The following is a 17631-nucleotide window of genomic DNA, read 5'->3' on the forward strand; positions in this document are numbered from 1 at the left end:
CCATCATCAAAAGCCTCGACCCACTCGTCTCCCTGCAAGTGATCCGAGCGTTGTGTGCACAGTGAATGAGGTGACATCACTCCCATCAAATGATGACTTGACTATGATAATGACGCTGAGACCTCCTTTGTCCATCTTCAATTATCAATTATGACGTTTACGGTGTTGCCGCTCCAACTGACAATCTCTGCCTGCATATAAAGATGTTCAGAAGAGGAGAAGGAGGATTCGAATGTCGGAAATCATTTATACTAATCTAATTAGACATTGATGATCGCCACTGCCCCTTAAGACAACGTCTCTGAAGAATCTATAAGATAAAATAACACTCAAAACACAATGTCAGAACAGTGAGTACTTTGTCCCAAACATGCCCAAGATAAAGAGATCTTCAAGCTGAGTGTTCGTGTTTGATATAATTCTAGACAATCCCGTACTCAGTCCCCTCAGCCTCTGTCTGGTACGCCCTCCAACGAAGAGCAAAAATCGAGGAGGGGCTCTTATCATGATCCGTTTAGCAGTGATGAGGAGAATGAGAAAGGGAATGAGAATAAAAGGGACGGGAAGAGAGATGAGGGTATGAGGAACGAGAACAATCACAAAGGAGGAGATGATGAAAAGAAGGGTGATGAAGATAAGTCAGATGAGAAGAATAATGATGATGGTGATGATGGTGATAACAAAGACGCTAGACGAGAGACTGGTGGCGATGATCAACCCAGCGATGAGGATCAACCTTCTCGTCAAGATGACTCTGAGGACAAGGACGAGGAAACCTATCCCGCTTCTCGATCCGAGTCAAGGAACGATGAGAAACGTGAGAATGATCAAGCAGGTGATAACGACAACGATAACGACGACCACAACGACACTTCACCTTCTTCTATCAACAACACCCAAGCCTCCTCACCTGACGACTCCTCCGATACTCCCCCTACGTCCAACAACGAAGATGCTCCTTCCAACGAGTCAAATCAATCTACCCACAACTCTAAAGCCCAACAACAAGCACACGAAGAATCATCTCAAGAACAATCCTCTCATCCCCAACCCCAAACCCAACCTGCTGAACAATCCCACCACGAAGGCAACAGACACTCCAAATACCCCGACCGCGACTCCAAACTCCGAGAATTCGAGCATTCCAAACCCTCCAATTTCCCCGAGAACGACCGCGAGCAAGAGCTGAAGAGAGTAGTCAATCGTAAACCCGGTTCGAGGGAGTTGCACCAGAAGGGTCAAGGGAGACCTGACGAAACTCCTTCGACGGAGTACGAAGCTCAAGATCCATCCACAGGACAACGCGGTCAAGGAGGACAAGGCTTGGGCGAGGTGACGGATAATGTTGGGAATCTTGGGGGAGCCACTGATCAGTTGGGTAATCTTGGTGGAGTGACCGATGGACTTGGTGGGGTGGGGAATGTTGGTGAGGTTGGTGGGCAGGTTGGGGATGTTGCTGGACAACTTGGAGATCAGGTCGGCGGAGTGGCAGGTCAGCTTGGAGATCAAGTCGGAGGGGTAGCTGGACAAGTGGGGAACGTAGCTGGCGGAGTGGGCGATACGGCCGGTCAACTGGGCAATCAAGTAGGTAACGTCGCTGGAGGCCTGGGCGATACAGTCGGGGGTATTGGATCTCAACTTGGAGATACTGCTCAGGGATTGGGAGATACCGTGGGAGGGATCTCGAATGGTCTGAGCGATACGTCCAAACAACTTAGTAAATCAGTGAAGAACGTGGGCGATAATGCGCTTAAACCTCTGAAACAGAAGGGCGGATTACTCGGCGGGAAGAAAGGTGGGGAGGAAGAGGGGAATGAAAAGGGGGCATTGAAAATTAGGATTCAGTTGGATATTGATGTGGAAGTTCATCTGAGTGCGAGGGTGAAGGGGGATATTACGATTGGGCTGTTGTAGGGCGATGGTTTGAGAATACTGTACGAATTTGATATGATACCTACAGGAAGAGAGGAAAGGTGACGTTAGGTGTTTGGAGATCAATATATACACGGATGTCTTTAGACTTTGTTTTTCTCGAGACCACCACTCTTTGTAGCAGTCATATACATGAATCGAAGTATCAGTGATTACGCATATCACCATATTATGGTTGCGACTTGTAAGAGATCTTTCAGACTCGCTGGGATCACGATCTGTTGAGCAGATGATATGCATCCGTATGCGGTGGATATGTATGTACATACACAGGAGTTCTCAACCTCAGTATGCTGGCCATATGATGATATGCGAAGTACTGTTCTGACCTTCCCCGGCTGATCCGACAATATCGAACAACGTGGTGTGACTCGATCAATGGCGTACCCTAACACAATATCCCCTTCTTTGTCGTCTACCACTGATGGCAATTTCGATTCATTGCATCAATTTCTTCGTTCTTCTTCAATAGTCCAGCGCCAATCCCCTAGAACCCCAACCCACTCCTCTTCGCCTCCCCGCTGTTGCCCCCGCTACCCTTCAGCTCTATCCAAGGAAAGAGCGTTTCTAAATCCTCAAAACCCAATGAAGCGTACATTCCATGTTGGCCCAAAACAGGGTTGGACCCTTCGAGCGGTAGTGCGGGGTTCACTCCCTGTGGATGAGGGATGGGTCGGTGTGAGGGATGGATCTGAGCTATCAACCTAGTACACGAAGCGGGTGTCAGTACGTGTTGACATGGTCGGTTCATTATCGCGATTCAGGTGAGAGAAAATAACGGAGATAGTAATCGGATCATACCGCACGATCTTGGAATCTTGCATGGAAACAACTCACAACATTGGCCCCACCCATCTCCTCCTCTTTCCCAACTCTTCGTCCCACTCTGCCATCCTCTGCCCACCTCCACTCCAGGGCACATCCCCACCCCACAATCCACCTTCGTACTCATCCTCCACTTCAGGGTGTACAGTTCTCAGATCTTTCATCAACTCAGGTCCGTCCAGAGGTGCGGTGAAATTGGGATATCGCAAATGAGATAAAGCAGGCTGGGGTCTCTCAAGTATATCGTACGGTCGATCTCGAGCTAGATCCATTACAGCGGTGTGTTGCAAGATCGGCGTGACAGTCTCCTGTGCCGGAGGAGATGTTTCAGTCAAAGGCGGTAGATTCGTGGCGGTAGACGATGATGGTCCAGCGATGTTACTGGATGTACGATGTAGATCTCCATCACCAGTATTGGTATTTGCAGGTATGGATGTAGAGCCCGATCGGTTCCTTCCGAAACTCCATGTCCTCCTTCTTCCTGTACCATCATCGCTATCCCTACTTCTCACTGCTGTCAACACTCCACCAAGATTTCCAAGTGAGTTTGACATTGCCCCCGCGCCGAACGGAGCTTGAGTCTGAGCATGACCATAATGGTCTTGAGGTGATGAAGCGAGTGGACCCGCAGCATTGCTTGACGTCCTCCTTCTACCAGGTATATACGATCCCAATATCCTTCCGAACGATCCACTAGCTGGCGAGACGGGCGGAGAGGCAGTCGAGTTGACAGTCAGAGGAATGGGAATGGGACCGGCGGACGGTAGGCCATATGTGGTTTCCTGAGATGATGAAGGGGATAACGATCGGACAAGGGGAAAGTACGCTTCGTTCGCTTCGACTTCTGATGATTGTAATCTCCGTTTTTTTCCCTTGGCATCTTCGCTATTGGTGCGGAACCACCTCGATCCCTCGACCTGCGCATCTTCCGGCGGAGAAGATAGGTGCCGAAGTAGAGGGGGGTGTAGGGTCATATGGGCATTGGGATTCACGAAGAGTGATGGTTGGTCGATGAGTACTCCGACTGCCAGGATACGGACGTCTTGGAGATGTAGGATCACGCGGACTGTCGTGGGATGAGCTGAGAAGTTGTTTTGTGTTCTGATTCGAGACACTGTCAGGTTAGCTCTTGTTCCGGGGATTGAAACACGCTGCAGGGACAATAAACGAAGACTAAAAACTTACTTCAATTCATCGTAAATCTCATACGGATCAAACGTTCTCGAATACATTCGATTTATACTGGCTGAACCATTTCGATGAAGAGTGACGAAGCGCTGCAAGCAAGTCATCAGTATAGTAGCCAAGTACGCAGAGGTGGTCGCAGTCGGAAGCTAAGGATCGCAACAACGACTCACAGTCCATGCTTCTTCATGCGTACATCCAGATTGTCGATGTTCTAGCCGGCCCAGCAACCTGACGACAACGACTCAAATCAGCTAAAACGCCTTTAACATAGCTTTACCACAGCCTATCCCACTTCGCTTCTCCCACAATAGCCCATCAATTCTCCGTTACCCAGAGTTGTGTCCTATCATTGATACTCTTCCAATATATGTACTCACCTTATGAAAGCAGCCCTCCAACTATCTTCCTCCCCCTTCATCCTACTCCAACTAGCCAGAAACCTCCTTTCAAAAGCCTCTTTCCAAAACTCGTCATCCCATCTGAGCAGCTCGAAATTCTCCAGGATCCACTTGGGTCTCGCTCGGACCAGTACCTGGATGAAGAGTCTTCTCGCGTCGCCCGGATCGGGAGGTAGGAAATGGTTCAAGTGCGGTAGGACTGATAATGCCTGTGGGTAGGGTGGGGTGGAGAGGATGGAGCGGACGGAGGATGGGATGGGGGAGTAATGCGTCTGAGTGAGGGATAGGAGGAGGGGGTGGAGGGATAGGAATTGGATGATTATTGGGAGGGGGAGGTAGCTTTACCATTTGGGCAGATGTCAGCTCATCTGTATAGATTAGGATTAGAAGATTTTGGATTGCTTTTCAAGGTCATACATTGCTGCATCAGACTCACGAGGATATCTGACTCAGTATCTCCCCTGGCATATCCAAGAGGGGACATCGACCATCTGGAGGAGGTATAGATGGGTCCTTCCCATTTTCACTGGACGGTCCCGCATTCGATGGTCGGTTCTCCTCGCCGGCCGTACGGATAGTAGTACCGTTCGAGTGATAATCGAAAGTCGCCGCTGACATGCTGTGTGATAGTACTTGGACTGTCATTGTCTTTCATGAATGTGTCGATGGGAACGTTCGAATTACGATTATCGTCATGTAAATACGAGTAGAGTATCGATGGATGTGGACATGGACATGGACATGGACATGAACATGTCTGCCGGTTATCTCCTTCTATTTGCCGCTTCGTCATCAACCATAATCACTGTGGGGCACCACTGCCAGTACATTGCCACTTTCGGCATTTCCAGTGTTAATAACGAGACCTTTGGCTGTCAAGCGTCATCGAAGAAGTGAGTTATCCATTTCTTCCATCCTGCTTGTAATGTTCATGTTCGAAAGCTACTCGTATATGTCCCTCAAAGACCTCATCTCATTGTGATCACAGCAGGCCAGCAACGAGTGGATCGACCGTACGAAGCGAAGCTGCCGCCTGAATATCAAGCTATACCTTGGATCAATACCGAACATCCCGATCGATAGACTAAATCTCAAGTAGTCACAATGTCCCGTCCATCCACCATCCTCTTCCGACCCATCCTCTCCCGCCCCACCCCCATCATGGCTATGCGATACGCCTCTTCCTCCGCCTCATCTTCCATCCCATCTCAATCACGGACTTCCACCTCCTCCGCTCCCCTCCCACTACCATGGCCTGAATACCTGGGTTTACGAAAACAGAGGAGACTGTGGTCCAGCATAACTACCATACCTACTACGTTCCTTGGGTTGTTCCTTGGTGGAAGTTACTTTGCGAGCTTGGAGTCGGATCCTAGTCAGCTGATCATGGGGATCGAAGCTATGTGAGTTTTGCTGATCTCGTGAATTGAATTGTAAAAAGGGGGGAAGGAATGGGCCGGAGCAGTTGGAACCGGCAAGGAAAGGATATAGGATATTGCATTTATTGGACATGAACTGCTAGAAGTTCTTGAGAGATGTGGGACCCGTGTATGGGAAGAATGAGGCGGAGTGTCAGGATCTAAAGCCCTAAGTGAGCGAGATTTGCTGACTTCTGCTCTTTGTCATGCTGTTCTAGATATGTGTACGGAGGTGCGACGTGAGTATCATTGCAATATAAAATCGACCAAATAGCCCTTGGAGTACTGATCTATGTATTTGACTTGGTATCTAATCTCAGTCTGGGATGTATGGGTAAGCATTTGTTTCCTTTCTTGTACCACTCAATCAAAGATGTATACATATCAATTCGCTGACATCGGCACTTCCAATCTCATATAGCCCTAGGATACCTAACAGGTCCAACAGTCGGTTCGTCCCTCTTCTCTGCGACTCATCGATCGATATCTGCCGGTAAGAACTCGCCTTTGGAGATAATGGATAGGGAGTTTTACAATAGGATAAAGAGGAATAGGGCGGATCCTACGCTGCAGTCCGCTCAGAATATAAGTCCGGATTTCTACGGTGAGAAGGTGCGTTAGAATCATTCTGCGATCTAGTGGTTGGAGCGATAAATGAGGATTTAGCTGATCTTGGGTTTGATTTTCTCATTATTATTGCTTGTCTCCCGCTTTTACATCAACTTCTATGGACACCGGCCATTTCCTTGTTTCTTTTATCGTATCTGTCTACAGATCACGTCCCTCTCGACGTACCGAAGGTGGCTAAGAGATCAGGCTGTATATAAGAGAAAGGCAATGCACGGTGTACCTGCTGAAGGAGCTTAGGGGGTGTTTGGGATTGAGAGGGAACACAGATATCCACTAATATTTGTTTATTTGGGATGAGACTACATATGCATTACTATTCACAAATTCCCACCGTTTCAAGCTGTCTAGAGGTAACTTCAGCCTTGAAGCAGTGATATGTACATGCAGTACTTATACGCACATGTAGAGATACCAATCATCAACTTACGTCATTGTACACTGACAACAGTGCAGATTTGAGATTGCATAAAAAACATTGATGATGAACAGCGATGATCTTAGATGAAGTGAGAGACCATTATGAATGTACCCGAGATCCACAATCTCTCCCTCGGCAGACCCAGATAAGATCATCCCGGGCCCCAATTGATCACCTCATGACATTTGACATATCACCCCGTCGGTCACGGCGACGGCGACGACCAGTTTGATCGCATCAACCCCCCACTAAGGACGTGATGTGATCCTGCACCACTCAAAGGACATCCATCTAACATCAAAAGGGGAATTGATTTAACCCCATCAATACGCTAAACCGAGCTTGGATACCGCATTTCGGATCACTAGGATGGCGTGTGAAGTGTGAAGTGTGAGCCTTCAGACCGTCCCGTTCCGAGCTCCTACCTGAACTGGGAGTTGATGGTGATGTTGGTATTTTGAAAGAAAGCGCGGAAAACACGACTACGAGCGAGCAAGGGACAAAACAGTGTCCCATCTCCGCCAGGAACATCTCTTTTTTTCAACTTGTTTCGAAGTTCTGAACCTGAACCTGATTCACCATTAACCCTGTCTCGAGAAGCAAGAAGCGAAAACAAAAGAAAAGAAAAGATCGTCTGGAGCAAGCTGGACACCGGCTGATCGCCTTTGAAGCTAGCTTTAGACTTTAAGACATCCATCATACGATTCCGAACCATCAAGTCGCAACGGTACAACTGCAAGATAAGTCAATGAGGTTATTGGCGCCTCTTGTGTGTCTCTGATGATCGATTGAAGTGCTGTGGTGTCGTGACTACACTAGCTACGCACCCATGCACGTACACACGGACACAGACGCATACACAGCATAATCAGAGATACCGTGCATACAATCGAATTTAATTTGGACCATCACTCAACGACGATCAGTGATCACAGTAACAGTAACAGTAACAGTCTAGGCTGTTTGACGCTTGGCGGTTAGTGTGAGCACGGACATGCGGAGGGAGGGAGCGTTGACTAGTTTTGATTTGAATTCTGATTCTGATTCTGATTGTCTCCTCCTTTTCCCCCACTCTTATCATCAAGCATCATATCAGGGACCGATCATACTAGAGTATGCATGGACCTTTTCAATTGTTTCAATCACCATCGTGATGGGCGCTGAGCACTATCCTACTGAATGGGATGGGAATGGATTGCTTTATAAGCAGTCTGATTGGGTCCCCTTTCCTCTTTTCTTTCATTTCCCATTATACCCGTATCGTATCGTATCCCTTTAAGGTTGAAAGTCTGTTTTTTCAGATTACCCAACCCGAGATACATATCGACAGGATGAGCTGGACAAATTATCTCCAACCGCTCTCAAAGCAATATCACAAACATGTTCCAGAGGAATATCAAAAGTATGTCCCACACCTTTGGATCCTCGGTGCAGGTGTGATTGGTATCTACGTTCTTCGAGGCTTGATCTCCTACTTCCGTATCCTCAGAGTGAGTCTTGCACCCCCTGCATCCATCGACTGATTATTGATATTGGGCTTGACATGACATGATAGGAAGTCAGAGGTCTTCCTGTCAAACATGCTTTCCTGCCAGCATACGAGCAAGGTCTCCGAGCTAGAGTACCTCACATCCCCTATATCCTGCCTGTTAAAGATTTCTACTCTCGACCTGAATGGGACCGTAAGTTACCAATCTTCCTAATATCATCGCCAATCACATACATATTGACGTTCGACCCATTTGTCAGGATTCGAAAAACCTCGATCCGACCTACTCGCTTACACCGTCGCTACCCAGAACTATGCTATCTACTGGACTGCCAACCCGTACACTGCTCAACATGTATTCACCAAGACCTCACTGTTCGAAAAACCAGTTTTCAACGCTCGATACCAGGCTGCTAAGAAATTCGGACACAACATCATTAGCGCCTCTGATGGCGATGATCACAAACGACACAAGTCAGTCGTCAGAGGTTGTTTCGGCGAAGATGTCTTCAGAAGCGCCTGGGAGGAGATGGACAATACCATTGAGATGCTTTTGGACGAGGACAAATTGCGTGAAGGTGGAATTATGGAGGACGTCGGTGTCACCACCATCAAGGTTAGTGTGCTCACGCTTTGTTAAAAGCTATCAGCGCTGGACTGATTTATACGGTATGAATACAGATCACATACATTGTCATTGGTAAAGTCGGTTTTGGCTACGATATCCCATGGGAAACCCCTCGAAGTAAGAAAGGAGAAAAGAGTTGGTCCTTGATTGTTCATCATTCTCCCGCTCGGTTGATCTTGCTGACGCCATGGCGTCACATTTCGTAGTGGGCTTTGTTGAATCCTACGAGATCGTTGATCGAACCATGTTATACCAATTCGTCTTACCTCTTGTGAGTGATTTCATTGTAGCAGTACCTCACAACCTGCTAATTCATGGATTTAACTCTTAGTGGATCATGAAGATTCTTCCTACCAAAGAGTGAGATTTGTTTTGGCAATTTTCAGCCAAACCGTATACGGCTGATCCAGCTTCTGATCGACTACAGATTACGTCGAATGGGTGATGGTCGAACGGCATTCCTCGCTTACTGCTACGAGATGGCCAGGGGTAAACGAGCCGAGCTTACCGCCTTGAAAGAAGCCGGCGAGAAGAGCAAGGCGCCCGTTGATCTGCTCGGTGCTATGGTGCACGCCCAACTTGTCGCTGAGGAGGAAGCTCGTGTCCAACATGGACATGACTCTGTTCCCAACGTGGGTCTGAAGGAAGACGAGGTCATTGGAAATATGTGTAAGTGTATGTACTGAACCACAACCCAAGCACAAAGTGCTGACGATGGTGTCTTCCGCAGTCATCTTCTTGTTGTGAGTTGACTTGCGGCTCCCTGCGAGACCGTTAGACTCTTATGATGTATATTGACGTCGGTCTTCAGAGCTGGTCACGAAACTACCGGTCACACTCTCGCTTTCACTCTCGCTCAACTCGCTCTTCACCCCGAATGGCAAGAGGAGGTTTACAAAGAGGTCAAGGAAGTATGTGGCGATGAACGACCTTGTAAGATAGTGATTTACCCATGATCGCAGAGGAACAAGCTGATGGTATTGGCTATTCAGCATACCGAGACGTCCACAGACTACCATTATGTCTTGCCGTTGGACTTGAAGCTATGAGGCTCACTGATATCGTTCGACAATTGTTCAAAGTCGCCAAAGAAGACAGTATGCTCCCTTACACCACATGGAACGAGGCCGGCGAAGTCACCCACCGAGAACACTTTGTCAAGAAAGGGTCTGTAGTTTTCATTGATACTCCCGCCTGTCAACTAAATCCATTCCACTGGAAAGACGCCAACGACTTCAACCCTCGACGACACCTTAGCGACGATGTCTCCCGAGCGAGTCTCAACAACGCTGAAGTGCCTTTCGTGGCCTTCTCAATGGGCCCAAGACAATGTATCGGTAGGAGATTCGCTGAAGTCGAGATGATCTGTTTCATCTCTATCATTCTCAGCAAATACACTATTCACCCGGTACCGATCCATCCGGGTGAGACCAAGGAAAGTATGAAGGAGCGAATGATCGGCTCAGCCCTCGAGGACGTCACTATGACTCCTGGTAAATTCAGTGTCAGATTCGAGAAGAGACATTAAGTCAATCCTCTCTTTGCTTCTGTGTATAGACAAATACAAATCCTTGATATTACGGAGAAACGAATGATGATGGTAAAGTTGACTGATTGATAGTCACGAGTGATTGAACATGTAAATAGTCATATGATGAAATGATGAATATGTGTATAGACCTCTTGCGACTACAGTCAGATCCTCTCTTACACGTATAAGATATCGTGCTGCAACCATGACGCTCTTGCAATTAATTGTACTTGTAGAGCATGATCTGTTCATTCGACTTTACCGTCACGCCCCAGGGATTCATCCGGCCTCGTCCGGGAACACTGTTCCAAAAGTTACCCGAAGAGGCAATTGCTCCGAGATTAGATGGTCTAACGGACGCGTCTGTCTTTACTTTTGTCACATTTTAACATTTCTCACTCTCATTCTCCTTCGCGTTCTCCTCACCTTTCTTCCTCGCTTTTCCCTTATTCACCTATACCTATACCTCGTTGCTTGTACGTGCACGAGTATACGCACGAAAGACCCCCACCTGAGCTAATGTCTTTTGATATGTTTGACGAGATGTAACTAACTGACTGGTACGCGTCAGTATCAGTGATTACCACGTACTGACAATAGGGAAAATATTCATTGCGGCAACGTACTTCACGAATGAGGGCTCGTATCGTGAAATTGTGAATTATTGATTTTTCACTTCTTCACCTTCACCTGTAACCCTCGCTTGTGATAGCTGTAACGTTCTCATCAATTCTTTCTTCTAGGCTTTGTGTGTCAATTGATTCTCACTCACGTTTTACTCGTTCGACATTCATTTTTGATTTGGTCTTGTAGACTATACTCTCGTTTTTACCATCCTCATCATCTACGACTCGTCTACGCTGGATCGCCTGACGACATCGACATCGACATCGACGACAACTGAACTCAACAAAGCTTGCAGGAACATTAGGAAACATTGACTGTTTTCGGCTAACCGTCACAAGGACAAATAGTAGCAGAAAGGTTAGGAAAGGAAATAGGAATACTCTCTGAGAGAGTATCAGGCTTAGAACATAGGATCGGGAACTACATATCATTAGAACGGTCAGAAAGGACAGATATACACCATTCCGATAATTCGACCATCGTGTTAGAAGGCCTCTCACGGCCACATCACCCTTTCCCCCATGCTCGTCCTCCCTTCTCTCCTCGCCCTCGCGGCTTCCATAATATCAACATGGGCAGTGCCCACTCTCAATTTCCCACTGGACGAACAGCAACCATCAGTAGCAAGGGTGAACCAAGAGTTCGTCTTCGAGCTATTACCCGCTACCTTCAATTCGACCTCTTCATCTAACCTCACATATACGACGTCAACCCTTCCCTCATGGTTATCGTGGGATTCACCTAGTCTCGCATTCCACGGGACCCCCGCTGAAGAGGATGAGGGGGAACAGGATATAGTCCTAACAGCGACCGATGGGAGTGGATCGACCGAATCGACATTCACATTGATCGTATCGAATTACTCTGTTCCGGCCGTACATCAATCGTTCTACACCCAGATTAGTCGACCTAATCTTCATGCTATTGCTTCAGCGAGCATCATGCCAGGGGGAACAGGTGTGACCATCCCACCATACTGGTCATTCTCCTTAGGGTTTCAGACGGACACCTTCAGGATATCAAGAAATGAACCCAACAATGGTCAGCTGTACTATGCCGCTCATACCAGGGGGAATATCGGTTTACCCTCATGGTTGATCTTCAACAATGAGAGTTTCACTTTCACAGGTGTAGCTCCGGCTGAAGGAAGTTTCACGGTGGTCGCGACCGGAACGGACTTTTGGGGATATACGGGCGCTCAGACGAGCTTCACCATTGAAATTGGACAGGGTGAAGCTATAGAGATGGCCAGGAATCAAAATTTAACGAATGCTCAGACGATGGCGAAGAACCAGTTGAACCAGGAAATCGACTTGAGTGGGGTAACGATTGGTGGGAATGCTGTAGATAACGAGGATGTGGTGCTTACTCTGGGGAGCAATGATTACCCTTGGTTGTCCATTGACAGGTGAGTAAGAGACAAGAAGGAAATTAAACCAGGGAAGAGACTGATCGTTTTGTTTTCGTGTTGTGTTGGATAGCTCCAACGACAGCTTGGTCGGTACTGTACCAGACCAATACCAAAATGGAACTTTCGCTTCCCTCTCTGTACCAGTCAACATCCGATCAACCAACACCTCGAATACCTTGTACATGACCACCTGGTTGGGTATCGATATCCTCCCATACTTCTTCTCCGCTTACAGCTTCCCCAATTCTACCGCTACTCTCGGACAAGCTTTCAACTTCGACATCACATCATACCTTCTTAACAAGACAGCCACCGTCAATGCTACTGTAAACCCATCCGAAGCTGCTAATTGGTTGAAGTTCGATACCAAGAACATGTCATTATACGGTACTCCCCCATCTTCACTAGACTACAACAAAGTGGATGTCATCTTCCAGGCCACAATTGGACAAATGATTGCAACTTCCACTCTCAACGTCAATATCCCTCAGGTATCGCAAACTTCCACTCATACAGGTACAGCAGCCGTTCCGACCTCGTCTTCCGGGTCACCCAGCAGTGGACAAGGTATCTCAAAAGGAGCCAAGATCGCTATGGGAGTCTGTCTCGGTCTTTTGCTTCTGGTCACTATCGCCTTGATCTTGTTCTTCTGCTGCTGTCGAAGAAGGAAGAACAAGAAGCCCGCAAGGAAAGACGACGATAATGATTCTTTCGTCGCTACTTCTCCCGTCACAGTCCAGGACCCATTCCGAAGATCAAACAGCCTTGACCCTCCTCGGAACTTGCTCGGCGAGATTGCTAGATTCTCAGGCCTGAACTTGAGATCCAGCGATGGCAACGAGAAGAACATGCCTCTCAGCCCCGCATCGCTCAGTACAGACGCTACGATGGTGCAAGAACGACCCACACGATTAGACGGCCTGAAAGGGATTTTCGGATGGAATACTAAAGAAGAATTGGAGAACGAAAAACCAGCTATCATCTCGCCTCAGATCCCAAGTGATTCGAGGAGCTTCATCGGTTATCCCGATGTGATTGGGGTGAACGATCCCGTCAATCGACCTTCTCAGGATGCTAGTTCCTTCACTCAGTCGTTCATCTCTGAATCCTCAAGAGCAAGCTGGCAATCCCAGGAATCGTTCCGCTGGTCCTCTGTTGACGATGGCGAGGGGGAAGACGAGGTCGCGTCGTTAGGTGCTGTAGGCGGTAATCGAATATCCACCGCATCCTCCATTCCAAGACCTCGACCGAATTTCACACCTCGATATCCTCGTCACCAGAACCCCAGTGTATTGGCTCGAATGGTCGATCTGGACGATACGGCCTCTCATGCCAGTTTCAGCGAGTTCCACTCATCCCAAGAAGGACATCATCGAGATAGCTCACAGAGTGGGTCGAATTTCGATTCATCAGGATTCGATGGATCGTCAAACTCCATGATGGCTTCTGGATCAATGTTCAACTCTCAATCTGGCAGTGGATCTTCGTTCCCCGCTGGACCAAGTGGGTTAAGCAGGTTCGGCGAATCTCAGGGGTTCAAATCGAACGATACGGACGATGAAGATGCCTTTTCGGTTGAGGGTCCAGCAGTGGTAGCTATGGCCGAACGACAGTCTTTCGAGACTCGTCGACCTCAACGACAAGATTCGAGGAGTCATCCAAGACTAAAAGAATCTCGCTCGAGGCACGGGACGGGAGAGTTGGGTATGCCGCCTTCCGAACAATCTAGAGAGGCCATACCGGAGGAGAACGAGCATAATCGAGTTAGCGGGATGTTTTCAGATGCGGATGATCATGCCAGGCGATCGACGATCTATGCACCGAGCGAAGGAGGTGGTGATAATCCGGGATTGGGTTATCCAGCCTCGGCCATCTACTTTGGCTCTCAGAATGGCGAGGTCGAAACTGAGGGATATACATCCCAACGGACCTCGACTGACCCAACGAAGAGAGGATCGACTATAAAGTCTATTCCTGGACGGAACGGTCCCACCCCGTTATCCCCCGCTTTACCCCAGGTGGGAAGTTTCATCCGTCATCGACGGACCAACACCGGTTCAGCGGGAGCTACAAACGCAATGATGCGACCTACCTCGACGCACGCAGGAGCGAACGACGGAAGGATAACAGCCGTTGCGAATGAGACTTTCTCGATCCATCCTCAGATCAACCCCCCTCCTACCGTCTCGCTCTCGGCTGCTACTTGGTCTTCTAACCCTCCTTCCACGTACAGAGCGGAAGTAGAGGGTGGAGGTAATTTGCCGACATGGTTGCATTTCGATTCGAGGGAATTGGAATTGTGGGGTGTACCTCCCCTTAGAATCACGGGGGATGTCACTACCATCAGGATAATAGAGAGATTACCCAGGGATAATAGACGCTCAGATCCCATGAGCTTCGGGTACGAACCACCCCAGGAAAGAGAGGTTGGAAGAGTTACGATTGAGTGAGTTGAATTTAGCTGTTTCGACCGCAAGGTCTAAGCGTCTATGTGGGGTATAGCTGATATTCTTGCTTCGGTGTTGTAGAGTATCAGATAGGATGAGATCCCCTCAGTTCGCTTTGGAAGGTTCACCTCACGCTTTATAACGATTGATTCGATAGAGATGGGGTGTGAAGAAGTTTACAGACAGGTTTCGATTTCGTAATTTCTATAATGTGTGGTTCTGATTTTCTAACTCTTTGAGATAACATTTTTGGTACTTTGGTAGGTATAGATAGATTACGATATGCGCGAAATGCGCGAAATGTGGACAATCTGCTCGACTGATTGATGGGAAAGTATGGATTTTGCTTAGATATCTACGATAATGTACAGCGAAATGATGAAATATGCAAAAACATATACAAACGACATGACTTGTGACGTGCCAGTCTGGGTAGGTTTAGCGGAACTGAGTATCCTATAGGAATCAGCATTCTCGAAGCCATCTGAATCCTCTAGTCAAGTCATTATGCATGCTTTATCATCTAGTCTGCTATTACAATGTATACGAGAACCCACACCGTCTAGTTGTATTGGGCGTATAATGCTGTACTGGAGAACTTGGTACCTTGTCTGATGACCTTCTCGACCGCATCGAGGAAATCTCGTTCGGTGGCTACCTTTCTTCGCGCTCGGATGGCGAACATTCCGGCCTGTATTGCATCGTTGTCAATTACAAGACTACAGGGAGACTTTTATGATGTATGATTCAGTGAAACTGCCACAGCTCACCTCAGTAGCGACAGATTTCAACTCAGCACCTGTAGCATTAGGACATAGTCGAGCGATCAGGTCATATCGGATATCTCTTTCGACACTCATACTGTGGAACATAGCTTAACGTCAGCTATGCGAAGTGGAATGAGCCCGCATCTGAAAGCTTACCTCTTCCCGTGAATCTTGAGGATATGACTTCTTCCCTCATTATCAGGTAAACTGAATTCTACTTTCCTATCCAATCGACCAGGTCTCAACAAAGCAGGATCGAGTGTGTCAGGTCTATGATCCTTCATCAGCTTTCTTTCCTCTAAATCGGAGCTCAATGATCAACCGACCTGTTGGTAGCCATGATAACCTTGATATTTCCTCTCGCGTCGAATCCATCCAACTGGTTGATCAACTCCAACATCGTCCTTTGCACCTCATTATCACCACCCGCACCATCATCGAATCTCGCTCCACCGACCGCATCGATTTCATCGAAGAAGATGATACATGCTTTCTTCGATCGAGCCATCTCGAACAACTCTCGTACCATTCTTGCACCTTCACCGATATACTTCTGCACAAGCTCAGAACCGATGACTACACGGTTGGAGTTTTGTCAGTTTGGTTGCCCGCACTGAAGACAGAGAGCGTGATATAACTGACCTCGAATGAAGGTACTATCTGTCCTGTTTGCTACAGCTCGCGCACAGAGTGTTTTACCAGTACCGGGGGGACCGTAAAGCAATACACCCTTAGGTGGCTCGATACCAAGGTTGGCGAATCGTTCGGGCTATTGATATGGGTCAGCTTGGATTGACATGATCAGGCGTAAACAAGCTTACCTCTAGCAGAGGAAGCTCGACTACTTCTCTCAGCTTCTCAATCTGTTCCTTACATCCTCCAACGTCGGCATAGGTAATCGAAGGTCTTTCCTCGACCTAGATGAGGGTTCCGATCAGTAATTGCTGTGCAGACATGTTAACATCGGTAGGCGACTCACCTGCATCATGGTAACAGAAGGATCTATCTTAGGTGGTAAGGGAATCATGATCTTGTAATTTGTGTGATCGACACTACGTAGTGAGTTAGCAGATAACCACTCAACGATGTCTCGGACCCTGAGGCAACTCACCCAACTCTCATACCCTCCTCGACATCAGTAGGAGCTACTTCCTCGCCCAGACCCACCACAAACTTGGCCACTTGCTTGATCGAAATCACGTATTTATCTCCCTCGGGATTCCCAGCACCAGCACCATCTTGAGGGTTCAACGCTTGTCCTTCTGCCTGGGGGTTGGCTAAATGCATATCATATCGTTAGTACGACTGCGAGCGGATCTGAAGGGAGGAAAGGGGTGACACATACTGGCTTTGATGATGGTCTGACATCGAGCAACTTGTAATGGTCTTTGACCTTGTCTTTGTTTGTCCGCAGCTACATCCCACAAGTTCGCTGATGCCAATCCAGTGTCAGATTCTCTGACTCCCATCTTCTCGTTCACCCGTTTCTGGATTTCCTTCAACTCTGATTCAATCTTCTTCAATGCTAATGAATATGGTCCTTGACCCTGTTATGAAGTAGGAACAGAATATGAGCTACCGCAAGTCGAAGAAAGGGATCGTTCAGCTCACATATGTCTTTAGTATTTGTATATCGGATTCATCGAGAGCTAGACGATAAGTTAGCGATCATGGTGAATTAAACATTTTGATGCTCCAATTCAGCTTACCAACTATCTTCTCTTCCTTCTCATCCCCAACCTTCTTCTCGTCTGTACATCATATGCAAGTCAGCAGCAAAACATGCGATCTCGAAGACATTGAGACATACATTTCTCCCAGTCTCTGCAAGGTTAGAGCTATCAGCGATTACTCGATTGTTGAAGGCTAGAATATCGTCACTCACTCCTTGGGTGGCATGTTTGATGTCTATGACAGTTTGT

General features: G+C 47.7%; 6 protein-coding genes across 6 annotated transcripts; 4 read left to right on the forward strand and 2 right to left on the reverse strand.

The window, feature by feature from the left end:
* Positions 1-339: 339 nt before the first annotated feature.
* I302_108940 (uncharacterized protein) lies at positions 340-1914 on the forward strand (the record flags this gene model as incomplete). The annotated part of the gene is made up of 2 exons (XM_019194667.1): positions 340-350; positions 426-1914. The coding sequence occupies 2 exons, from the start codon at positions 340-342 to the stop codon at positions 1912-1914; spliced, it is 1500 nt and encodes a 499-aa protein (XP_019043503.1).
* Positions 1915-2419: 505 nt separating this feature from the next.
* On the reverse strand, positions 2420-4961 carry I302_108941 (uncharacterized protein; the record flags this gene model as incomplete). Its single annotated transcript, XM_019194668.1, has 6 exons — positions 2420-2636; positions 2770-3858; positions 3943-4034; positions 4116-4173; positions 4323-4682; positions 4780-4961. The coding sequence occupies 6 exons, from the start codon at positions 4959-4961 to the stop codon at positions 2420-2422; spliced, it is 1998 nt and encodes a 665-aa protein (XP_019043504.1).
* A 486-nt stretch (positions 4962-5447) lies between these two features.
* I302_108942 (uncharacterized protein) lies at positions 5448-6628 on the forward strand (the record flags this gene model as incomplete). Its single annotated transcript, XM_019194669.2, has 5 exons — positions 5448-5746; positions 5980-6000; positions 6082-6095; positions 6183-6373; positions 6536-6628. The coding sequence occupies 5 exons, from the start codon at positions 5448-5450 to the stop codon at positions 6626-6628; spliced, it is 618 nt and encodes a 205-aa protein (XP_019043505.2).
* Positions 6629-8140: 1512 nt separating this feature from the next.
* I302_108943 (uncharacterized protein) lies at positions 8141-10454 on the forward strand (the record flags this gene model as incomplete). Its single annotated transcript, XM_019194670.1, has 10 exons — positions 8141-8299; positions 8365-8491; positions 8559-8914; positions 8980-9061; positions 9133-9197; positions 9258-9286; positions 9354-9595; positions 9657-9669; positions 9738-9859; positions 9919-10454. 10 exons carry the CDS (start codon positions 8141-8143, stop codon positions 10452-10454), a joined length of 1731 nt encoding a protein of 576 aa, XP_019043506.1.
* A 1151-nt stretch (positions 10455-11605) lies between these two features.
* Positions 11606-15084, forward strand: I302_108944 (uncharacterized protein; the record flags this gene model as incomplete). Its single annotated transcript, XM_065870764.1, has 3 exons — positions 11606-12492; positions 12566-14941; positions 15024-15084. The coding sequence occupies 3 exons, from the start codon at positions 11606-11608 to the stop codon at positions 15082-15084; spliced, it is 3324 nt and encodes a 1107-aa protein (XP_065726836.1).
* A 420-nt stretch (positions 15085-15504) lies between these two features.
* On the reverse strand, positions 15505-17608 carry I302_108945 (26S protease regulatory subunit 7; the record flags this gene model as incomplete). The annotated part of the gene is made up of 13 exons (XM_019194672.1): positions 15505-15633; positions 15713-15803; positions 15866-15979; positions 16036-16285; positions 16352-16478; positions 16531-16626; positions 16689-16761; positions 16821-16986; positions 17055-17256; positions 17321-17358; positions 17419-17460; positions 17520-17533; positions 17595-17608. The coding sequence occupies 13 exons, from the start codon at positions 17606-17608 to the stop codon at positions 15505-15507; spliced, it is 1356 nt and encodes a 451-aa protein (XP_019043508.1).
* Positions 17609-17631: the final 23 nt, after the last annotated feature.

Source organism: Kwoniella bestiolae, chromosome 8 (genome assembly GCF_000512585.2).
Source record: "Kwoniella bestiolae CBS 10118 chromosome 8, complete sequence".
Taxonomy (NCBI): domain Eukaryota; kingdom Fungi; phylum Basidiomycota; class Tremellomycetes; order Tremellales; family Cryptococcaceae; genus Kwoniella; species Kwoniella bestiolae.